We start from the raw sequence: 11,545 nt of genomic DNA, 5'->3' as shown, positions 1-11,545 counted from the left end.
TAGAGGCTGAGAACTCCTCAGTTCCGTTTCAGGTTCTACAAGGGCATGTCCTTTTGTGGTTGTAAGTTCTCCTACCCCTGTAACCCCAGCCTGCCTCTGTTCTCATCCACCCCACAGCCACACTGCCTTTTGCCTCCCTCTCCTGGCCCCCACTCCTATCCACCCCCTTCTCTGGCTCCTGATCCTCTCACTCCATTCCAGCCTCCTACACCACCCTGCTCCTGGGTGAGTTTCCTCAGGGACAGCAAAAGGCACATCCAGGGCAATCCCTCTGCTACATTTCGTATCTTGGCTCTAAGTTAAGCAGCTGCTAAAGCTTCTCAACAAAACAGTTGTAAGAATAATTTTAACATGGGCAAGTAGTATATTTCTCCAAATCTCATTCTTGGAAATGGCTGACACATTGTAGCTTAAACCACCCCCCCCCCCCCCCCCCCCAGTCTGCCTGGTTGGAAAATTTCAACACAAATGGTTAAAGTTACAAACAACTGAAAACAGGGTCTTCTAATGGGAAGAGTTGGGCAGCTTTATATATATATATATATATATATATATATAGGTGATGTTACCAATTCCACCGATAATATGAGATACATTGATTCTTCCATTAACTCAGATCTGCCAGTCTACGTATGTCTTTCTTTTTTTGAAATATATCAAAACAACTGGGTAAGGTTGTCAGATGAGCTTGTGTTACCTTCTGTTACTAAGAGGAGAGGGGCAGATGAAATAGTTTTAAGTTCTGGTGATATAATTCTGCTAAGAAGGATTAAGGCCCAGTCATAATCTGACCTGGTGAGATATAAAGCCAAATTGTACTCTTGGTTACCCCCACTGTAATTCCATTAACTTCAACGTAATTACTCCAGAGTTATACTGGGGCAACTGACAGCCCATACGGAGCCTCTGAAGGTCCCAATCATCCGGTCATAGCCTACAGATCCCCCCTCTTGGGTGGATAAAGAAAAGCAATGAGTTGACACAAGGGCATATGAGTTAAGTATGCAAAAGCTAGTTAGGTCATGTGGATTTAAGAGTGTTTGAGCAGTGGTTTAAAAACCGTTAAATGTGCTGGATCCATGTGAAAGAGTTACCAATGTTAAAAGGTGAAGCCCATATAATGCTCAAGCTCCCTCCCGCCCCCCAGCTAACTCCCCCAACAAAGCATTTTGTTGTTGTTGTTGTTTGGTGTGTCACTTATTTTGGGTCACTTCTTTACAGGCAACCTAGGGCTTTTAAGGACTGTGTCCCATATCTGGGTCTTAGCAGATTGGCCTGCATGGGCCTCTGTGACTTTAAAGCATCTTTAGAACATATGCTCCACATCAAAGGGGAGGGATGCCAAAGACTCATCTGCTAATGACAGAGAAAGAGAAAGAGAAAGAGTTTGCAGTAGGGCCACATTTTTACACTTCGGCATTTATACGTCAGCGGCAGAGGTCAGGGCCAGACCGGACGCTCACTGCCTCAATAGTGCAAGGTTTTTAGCTCAGAGGTTTTTGTTCAAACCCCTCTCTAGTTTTAGGAAATCCAAATTAGGCTCATAAATGAAAAAAACGGAAACCTCCCCTTATGTACCCACATTTGAAATATGGGCTCAGGGTGCCAGTGAAATCTTGCCATCACTTTCTGAATAGCCCTGCGCAACGTGCAGATTCCTGCCCATTGAACTTCCCCTTGCAGTTTCAACTGGATACAGGATTCTTCATTCCCCATATAGCAAAAAAGAAATGTCCAGAATTAATCAGACCAGTGGTCCATCTCCTGTCTCTGACAGTGGCCAAGAGCAGCTGCTTCAAAAGAAGGCACAAAAAATTGGAGAAGGAAGTGATCGAATGACCTGCCCACAAGAGCAGTCTCTTTCTAACTCTCAAAGCTTGGCTTATACCCTGAAGCACAGGGGTATATGTTTATAAGATGATCTGTAGGGCTGCTAATCAGCTACTATCTTTCACCCCAGCAATGGCTACATTTCAGTGGTGAGTAAAAGTAACTCGTGTGAAGTGCTTCGGAGGGTAAGGACTGCCCTAAAAATACTGGAGATGGCAGGGAAAGAGAGTGTGCAGCAAAATGAAAGGAATAGAAATATTAGCATTAAAAATGGACATAAAATGGCCCTTTGGTCTGTCAAGATGTGTCTGGTGTCTGCAGTCAAATCCTTCCTGAATAATGTTTGTGACTGTAATTTGTAAACCCAATTTAAAAACATTTATTATTTCCTACAGTGTGATCTAAATACCATCAATGAAGCAAGACACCAGTCTAAAGAGAGGCCTCATTTAAAGTTAGAGGTGCTGCAGCCGATGACATCGGTGGGAGTTGGATCGGGCTCAGTGATGATGGGCAAAAAGGAGAGAAATTAAGCAAAGTAATTCTTGTTTTCATGGCCATACGATGCACACAAAAGTCAAGAGTCGTGAGGCCAAATGCCTGTGCAACTCTTCAAGGAACAGGAGTAAATGTGCCAACTGAAGCAGGAACTGGCTGCCTGCAGCATGGATCATATACTTTAACAGGGCCTGATCCTGCACACCAGGTAGGGAGGGAGAAGGGGAAATGGAGGAAAGGATCTGTCGGGGGGCAGGAGGAAAAGGAGGTGCACAAATGAGGAGGGGGCACTGCTGTAGCCAGGAAGTGGAGAGATGAAATGGGGAAGAATGCAGGTCGTCCTACAGAGAAGAGATGAAGTGGAAGGGAGTGAAGGGAGCTGGGTAGCCCCCCCTCCCGCCCCTCCACCAGTTGCAACTGGGGTAAGAGCCACTGTAATGCAACTGGTGGATAGAGCATAAAGCCTGCTGAGTAGTACAAGCTGCAGAGATGCTGGCCCCTGAAGTATGAAAAGTGAGGGATGGAGATCTGTGGGAGCCTCAGACTTGTTATTTCTATGTTCAACTGTCTTAATTGCTACATGTCAGCTGCCTGTTAGAAGGAACTATGTAACTGCGACCTCCAGACTGGGAATTCACAGTGATTAATGGTCCTGCAGGGAGTGACTAACGAGGAAATCTTAGAAGTATATGAAAGATACAAACACCATGTAGGGAGAGGAATCCTTTAGGATGGCCCAGGAGCCCTACAGTGTACACTAAGCGAGGGAAATGTAGGTTGGATATCAAGGAAAATTATTGAATGAGGAGATCTATGTGCCAGAGCAGCGGTTCTGAAACTGTGGGTCAGGACCCCAAAGTTGGTTGCGACCCCATTTTAATGGGGTCGCCAGGGCCAGTATTAGACTTGCTGGGACCTGATCCACCCCAACCCGCTGCAGCCCCCTCTGCCTCCACCTGGGGTGGCAGGGCTTGACCTGTGGCCCCTCTACCCCCCTACCTGGGGAAGCAGGGCTCAGGGGTCGCAGTGCAATAAAGTTTGCGATACCCTGAGCCAGAGCAATGATTTCCCAGCACTTGAGACCCATCATCTGACCCATTAAACAAGACTGAGACAAAGAATGGAGAACAAAGTGTATGGGACAAACTGAGGCTGACATGATAATGGACTTTACCAGGGTGGTGCCGATCTCAGTTACACAGTGTAATTTTGTTACTGCCTGTGGAGCTACTCCTGATTTACACCAGTCTAATAAAGACCAGAATTAGGCTCTAGGGCCCAGATTTGTAAAGGTATTTAGGCATTGCTCCACTCAGCAATACAAGGCCCAGGTGACTTAAATGGCTAAGTGCCTAAGTCACTTCTGAAAACGGGAATCTGCTATTTAAGTCACATAGACCTTGCAACGCAGAGCAGAACAATGCTTAAAAGCCTTTAAAAGAATCTGGGCCTAGGTCTCTTCCACCTCTAATTTCTATGGGCCAAATTATGAACCCCTTCCTTATGGGAGAGCACTATCCACATGAGTCATTGCAGAGGCTAAGATTGAGCAACAGGTTCACAGACTAGCCCAATTCCAAGCTTTCCCAAGGCTACACTGAGTGTCCGGCACTCAGACCTCTCCTGGATTGACACTCTATAAAGCAAAAAGACGAAACCCGTTTTTCAAAGTACACAGCACAGAAACACAGGTAGACAATTGCTCAAGCATAAGGTTTTAAGAAAACCTATTTCTCAGATGAGAACATCACATAGCTTCACAACAGAACATGTACATTTTCATACGAACTAGAGGTACTCCCCATGGGACAAGAACATCTGCGTTTTAAAGCAGGGAAGATAGAGTTACAGTTGTAAATTCAGGGTCTAACACGGCTTTATAACACTGAATACCAGACTCTACGATATATTGTGCATCCCAAGTAATTTCAATATTAGTAACTTCATTTCTTTCAGTTCTGACCCACAAGCTTTTAGGCTAAGATGTTCCAAATCCCACTGGAATTGAATGAGAGTTGGGCACCTAACTCCCCTAAACTTATTTGAAAATCCCACCATTTAATCTTAAATGTAAATGTCACACCCTAATAATGACACACATTAAACTTTATGCAGATAAAGAATGTTACTGTTAGCTCCTGCCCTAGGAAACATCACACACTTCACCACCATGTTATGAATTAAGCAGAACAGCAGCTATGCAACCTGTTATTATGACTATCTATTTAGCACCATTGATGTGTAAGATGCTCTGCAGATTCCCCACCCCAAAGAGTTTACAATCTATGGGCATGATGCTGCAGCCGCTCACTACCAAGTCTAATGCATACTCCCAAAAGCACAGTATCCCACTCACTTTGGTGACTGTTCGTGGAATATGTGCTGACCTGACCCTGTAAAACATCCCTCTTTGGTATGGGCGCTTAAACACATGCTTAACTTTCAGCATGTGTTTAAGTCCCATTAAAGTGAATGGGACTTAAGCATGTGCTTAAAGTTTACACCATGTACTTAAAGGTTTTCCTGAATTGAGGCCCATGCTAAGTAAGGTTTTCGGAATTTGTCCCTAGAGTAAAGACAAGAACAGGAGACATCATTAGGGAGAGGGGTTGGGGTTGCAGAAGAGGAAGCTAAGGACAATAAAATCATTAAAGCACTTAGGTGAGTCTTCAGGGTCAGTTTTGGGCTATTTTCTGCAATGCTAATATATGAAGACTATAGTTTATAGCCCTGCTTGAATGACCCACGGTGGATGTGCTTAAAAAGTCTCACTGGTTTGAAAGAGTCATAGAATCATAGAATCATAGAATATCAGGGTTGGAAGGGACCCCAGAAGGTCATCTAGTCCAACCCCCTGCTCAAAGCAGGACCAATTCCCAGTTAAATCATCCCAGCCAGGGCTTTGTCAAGCCTGAGCTTAAAAACCTCTAAGGAAGGAGATTCTACCACCTCCCTAGGTAACGCATTCCAGTGTTTCACCACCCTCTTAGTGAAAAAGTTTTTCCTAATATCCAATCTAAACCTCCCCCACTGCAACTTGAGACCATTACTCCTTGTTCTGTCATCAGCTACCATTGAGAACAGTCTAGAGCCATCCTCTTTGGAACCCCCTTTCAGGTAGTTGAAAGCAGCTATCAAATCCCCCCTCATTCTTCTCTTCTGCAGGCTAAACAATCCCAGCTCCCTCAGCCTCTCCTCATAACTCATGTGTTCCAGTCCCCTAATCATTTTTGTTGCCCTTCGCTGGACTCTCTCCAATTTATCCACATCCTTCTTGAAGTGTGGGGCCCAAAACTGGACACAGTACTCCAGATGAGGCCTCACCAATGTCGAATAGAGGGGAACGATCACGTCCCTCGATCTGCTCGCTATGCCCCTACTTATACATCCCAAAATGCCATTGGCCTTCTTGGCAACAAGGGCACACTGCTGACTCATATCCAGCTTCTCGTCCACTGTCACCCCTAGGTCCTTTTCCGCAGAACTGCTGCCTAGCCATTCGGTCCCTAGTCTGTAGCTGTGCATTGGGTTCTTCCGTCCTAAGTGCAGGACCCTGCACTTATCCTTATTGAACCTCATCAGATTTCTTTTGGCCCAATCCTCCAATTTGTCTAGGTCTTTCTGTATCCTATCCCTCCCCTCCAGCGTATCTACCACTCTACCAGTCTATCAGTTCTAGAGAGCGTTCTCAGTTATGAAGATAGAGAATTCCTTTAGAACCAGTAGAATCTTTCAAACAGGTGGATGTTCTTAAGAGTGACAACTTTCCCATTTTCTTGATTTAAAATCTCACTGAAATCATCTATCAATTTTATCACCATAATCAACAGTGTTCAAAATCCAGATGTAGCCCTTCATCCAAATATTGCTATCTTTATAATGAGTGGATCCAGAATTCCAATCCAGATATTCTCAGGCTTTGGGGTTAGAAGTCCAGAACTACATCAGTCTCTGAATTCTGAAGCTTGAGCTCATCTCTAAGTATCAGAGACAGAGCTCTGACTCTACATGGCCATTTAGTTTTATTTCAAACCCAGCAACTTTATTAACATTTCACTCAGGTATAAGATGCAGCTGTTTCTGTTTTTGCTTCCTCTTTTCTAGAGTATGGAGAGTTATTAACATGATGTAGTAATTAGCACATCACCAATGTTCAGTCTGTGAGAAATTTGTCATTGGGTGAAAAACGGAACTTATGAGAATGGTACAGTAAGTATTTGTTACAACTCTTTTAAATACTGCAGCACCGGCTGCAATGGCATGTTTTCTCCGGAGCGGAAGTTTCGGAAAGCTTGATCAATTTTCAGAGGACTCAGAGATAGATCATAGATGAGGTTGTAGTTGTGGATTAGACGCTTTGCTTTTTCCTTTTCCAGCATGCCTACATTTTAAAAAAAAGACTTTAAAAAAACCTGGTTCATTTTTCTACAGATTATCAACTCATTTCCTTCAGCAAAAATCAAACACTTTGATGACTCTTGTTCCTTATTAGAATATGGTTCCCAAATACCATAAAGGTTATAGATTCCCCATTTATAGGAGGGTCAAAGAGGCATGAAAGAAGCCATCATAGTAAATTGTTACTTAGCATGTACTCAAAGCATGTACTTCATTTTGCCAAAAAGCCAAAGTCCACCAAACCAAAGAGGACTTTGGTAAAACCTGCAGAGCTCAGATACTGTGTGATGGGAGCCAGGTGAATATCCTGTTCCATCAGATAGAAGTGATCGGACCCAAGCAGACAGCACAGGGAAGAAGCCTAAATGTTAGCACATTTGATTCAAGCTCATCTTTGAGCACTGTGGAGTGTGATTCATATGAAGGTGGGGAAGTTACAGAAAGGTCTCATAGCAGACCAAGAGCATATGTTTAGCAAAAAACAAGGTGAAACAGAGAAATCTATGGAAAATCACAATACACTCCCTGGATAGGAAATTATTGAACATTCAGAGCCAGGGAATAACCAACAAACAAACCACTGCGGACTAGTCACCAAAAGGGAATGGTTGAGTCTTTGCCTTTTCCTGCCCTGCCTAACTGTGCCAGTGAAATTCTTTCTTTATTGGGGGGGTGGGGGCGGGGGTGTTTGTGTGACCAAAAGTGAAAGAGAGGTATGTTGTTATGTACAGTCTCTGTTATGATACAGTTGTTGCCTGGCAAATGTCTATACATTAATCCTGAGGACACTGGCTAAGCATCAGGTATTTAACAGCTTGGAGATTGGCCAGTTCTTAAACATTAAGGCTCAGCCAGGAGGGGAGGCTATGTTAGGAGGAGGCAGGCCATTTGGGCACTAGGCAGTGTGGATGGGAATCTGTTACTGGTGCAAAACCCCTCTTGCCTACTGGCAACAACCCTTGTCCTTAGCCTGCCCACTTCACCCTGTTGTCAGTTCTTCAGCCCTCCCTCAAGCTGGGAACTAGCCAAGGAGCTAAGTGGATCTATCAGGAGGACATCTGGTTGGTGGCAGGGAGAAACTACAATGGAGATGACAGCAGGTAACTTGTAAAGCCAAAGGAGCCACATATGTGCACCCAAGAGCAGAATATGACCCTCCTGACTTTCAGACCCTTCCTTCTGGCTTCAATAGTCATTAATATTTTTCTTTTGAGATGTATTTATTCACAGGCATTCCTACGGCAGTCACTGGCAGAATATTCAAGTGCACCCAGCACCCATCTGACATTGGGCAGTATTATTAGCTCTATTGTACATATAAGGAAAATAAGTCACAGAGACTTTCAGTGACTTGCCCAGTGTCATGCAAGTAGTTCATAGTGGAGCAGGGAATAGAACCCAGACTGACATCCCTCTGACCTTGAGTGTTTTAGAAAGCAAATTACTTTCAAATAATAGCTCTGATCCCTTACTCATGTGGGTGGTCCATTGAGTAAAGTCTACAGGCTGTCTTTTAAAACATTACCTGTGTTTTTTATATCACACAAATAAAGAGCTCTTTCTAGTTTTCTGAACCGGTCTATCCAGGCCTCCTGCTCTTCAGAGTCACTGGAGTCAGTCGGACTGAAGAAAGACTGGATCACTGGTCTTTCTTTTCCTTCAGTGGCAGGATAGTTTCGAGACCAAGTCTTGTAAGCAAGAATTTCATGCTCTTTGGTGTTTTCCTGCAAAGGAAAGGCCTGATCAGTGTGAATCAAAGACTTACCACGAATAGTTTTCTACAGAGGGAAGATAGAGTTGATCCCAGGGAGAGGAGAACTGAGGTACAACAGATCTCCCTAGGCTGGTGTGACGCCACCACAAGGGTACACTCCTCCTTCTCAGTCTGACCATCCTTACTTAAAAGAAAAAATGTAACAAGTTCCCATCATTGCCCAGAACTCACTTAATGGGTTTTCTGATAACCAGCTTCCCCACTTCACTAGGACAGTTGCCAGTGCATTGCATTTCAGTGATTAGCTACAGTGCATAGTTGGCACAACAGGTTATTTTCAAGCCTACTCACCATAGTTTAGAGCTGTGACCTGAAGACAGCCAGCATACGTTTGCCAACTCTGTTCCCTTCCCTCAGTTCCTGCCTCTTCCCTGGCTACTGAACAAATTCGTCAAATTCAGTTTTTTTCTTTGACCACCCTCTCCCCATTTTAACAGTTCAGACAATGGCTGTTTTTAAAGTTATCTGTGAAGTTCCTCTCTTTTCCTTCAGCAAGTATTCCTCTGAATGGCGGAGTCTCATGATGAATGGCTAATTAGCATCCTGTTTCCACTAGGGGTGCCATAAAAGCAATTTGTTATGCCAGAAAGGTCCCCACTCACAGTAATCCATGGTATGGTGCCAAGTGAAAGAATGAGGCCTACGGAGTAACTGGTAGCACTGTATGGGGTCTAAAGCAGCGGTTTCCTCCACACGAGAATTCTTTTCAGTCAATGGCGAGTACAAAGAAAATTAAGTCCCTGCTGTTCAATCACAAGTCGCTACTAAGAAATTTAAATGGAAACTTAAGATTAAAACTATTAGCGACAGTGTCATGCTGGGTAAATGGCAACCACAGAATACTTTTGTGTTTAAGGCAGCTATGAACACCACAGTCGTGGGCTTGGTCTAGAGTGTTGTCTACCTCCGGAAATAGCCCCAACTCAGCCATTGCTGAAGCTGCACTTGTGCTGACCCCGCACATGTAGATGAGGGGGGGTTGGAATCACTAACTGAGGTTGACTTCTGCCCAGTCAGTAGCCTTTGTCTATGCTTCCAGGGTATGCACTGGTGCGCTGCACTGACTGCTGACCACCAAAGGCCGAGTCAGGGCAATTTCCAAGTCTGGATACCCTTAAGACATCCTTGCCAGCTGGTAGAGGCTTCAGCAGAAACACAGCCCAGCAAGTGTTTACCCTCAAGGAATAATGGGCCAAAACTTTTCAAACCTGGGAGTGTAAAGATAGGCTCCTAAACCCACAGTGAAGTTCTTAAATATGGATTATGGAGCCCAGATCCTTAAAGATGTTTAGGTGCCTAAATCTCATTGAAATCACCTTGATGACCAAATATTAAATCACAAGAAAATTAAAAACAAAGCAACAAAAAAAATCCCCTGTCCTGGGATGAAACCCAGTGACCCTGGAGCTCTCCCTTCCCACAGGCATTCTCCTCTCTGTCAATTGATAGTCATGAAGGGATGGGTTAAGGAAGCTGAGCTGTGATTACTCCATTTCTTACCAAGGAGCAGGTATTTTTTCATAGATTCATCAATTCCAAGGCCAGCAGGGACCATTGTGATAATCTAGTCTGACGTGCTGTATAACACAGGCCAGGGAACTTCCCCAAAATAATTCCTAGAGCAGATCTTTTAATAAAATATCCAATCTTGATTTAACAATTGTCAGTGATGGAGAATCCACCATCACCCTTGGTAAGTTGTTCCAGTGGTTAATTACCCGCACTGTTAACAATATATGCTTTCTTTCCACTCTGAATTTGTCTAGCTTTGACTATCAGCCGTTAAACCATGTAGCATCACTGCACTTTTCCACAACCTCACTTGCAATAGTAGTCAGAAGACAGCTCTCAAGCCAAGACAGAGGGGATTTTGTCATTATTTCCTTTCACGTGAGCTGCCAATATTGATATTATTTTCTGAAGTGTTTTACAGCAGGAAGCAAATATAGAGAGAGGCTGGGTCACTTTAAATAATAATAAATAATAACAAAAATAGCTAGCTCTTATGTAGCACATTTTCACCAGTACATCTCAATTTTGCTAAATTCCTTAACTGAAAAACAATGTTTTCATTTCTGTTGGAACCTTAAGGCAAAATACTGGGAAAATAACAGTTTCTTCGAAATGGCTACCAGAAACAAAGGCTCTTCTCAGTCCATTAGATTTACATTTCAAATCCTGTCATCTGTGGGTGAAGATCATTATCTCTCACACACAATGACCTTAAGACATTGACACTAACATCATGACCACTCCTTACTTTAATAAGAGCCAGTATATTGTTATTTTCCATGTGGTCAGTTGCACCTAGCTGCAGCATGACAGAATTCCAATGGGAAAGTCAAAGATTCTAAATGGCTGTGCACCAGGCCCCAGAAAAGTAAGCTTCATATCAATGTTAAATGGGAACACAAAGGAAAGACTGGGGATGTCCTTTCTCGTTAAGTCATAAGGCCCCAATTCACTAACTTGTGCACCTTTAAGCATGAAAGTCATTCCACTGAAGCCAACGGGAGTACTCATATGTTAAAGTTACACATGCACTTCGGTGCTTTGCTGGGCTGAGTTTTAGGGTATTTAGGCACAGGAAAAACCATTGACTTCCGAAGGCACAGGATCTGGCCCATGCTGTTGACTGGATATTAATATTTGGTTTATTAATTAAGAAAAAACAAGTTACAGACTTGCCTTCTCCGTTGCAGAGACCCTTATATAAAAGATCATCTGTAACATACCAACCAAAGATACTTATCAGCTATTTGCCTATATCCGTTCTATTGAACATACCAGACGGGCAGCCACATCATCGCTGATTTCCTCTTTGAATTCCCCTAAAATGGAAACATTCGTAAGAATTTCTTGCATCTACGTGCTCCATAAAAATAATCACAACGATGGGTTTTGGAAACGATGAGCCTGATGCAATGCTCATTGAAGTTAATGGAAATAACCTCACTCAAGCACTGGATCAGGGCTTGAATAAACATGAAGGACTATGTCACCAACACTTAGAGCAATACACACTTTCAAGTACATTTTTAAAAT

General features: G+C 43.5%; 1 protein-coding gene across 1 annotated transcript in view; it reads right to left on the bottom strand.

Annotated features, from left to right (window-relative positions):
• Positions 1-6,041: 6,041 nt before the first annotated feature.
• The window catches only part of C8H1orf87 (chromosome 8 C1orf87 homolog), a 30,337-nt gene continuing 24,833 nt past the window's right edge, over positions 6,042-11,545 (bottom strand). Inside the window, exons 9-11 of the mRNA XM_048859631.2 lie at positions 11,288-11,331; positions 8,252-8,450; positions 6,042-6,709 (exon numbers count right to left, since the gene is read on the bottom strand). Coding sequence (XP_048715588.2) covers positions 6,549-6,709; positions 8,252-8,450; positions 11,288-11,331 — 404 coding nt within the window. The 3' untranslated portion in view covers positions 6,042-6,548. The remainder of the gene's footprint in view (positions 6,710-8,251; positions 8,451-11,287; positions 11,332-11,545) is intronic.

The sequence above is a fragment of the Caretta caretta genome, chromosome 8 (assembly GCF_965140235.1).
Source record: "Caretta caretta isolate rCarCar2 chromosome 8, rCarCar1.hap1, whole genome shotgun sequence".
Lineage (NCBI taxonomy): Eukaryota > Metazoa > Chordata > Testudines > Cheloniidae > Caretta > Caretta caretta.
The sequence above is the reverse complement of the archived record's forward strand: the minus strand, read 5'-3'. Positions and strand labels throughout refer to the sequence as shown.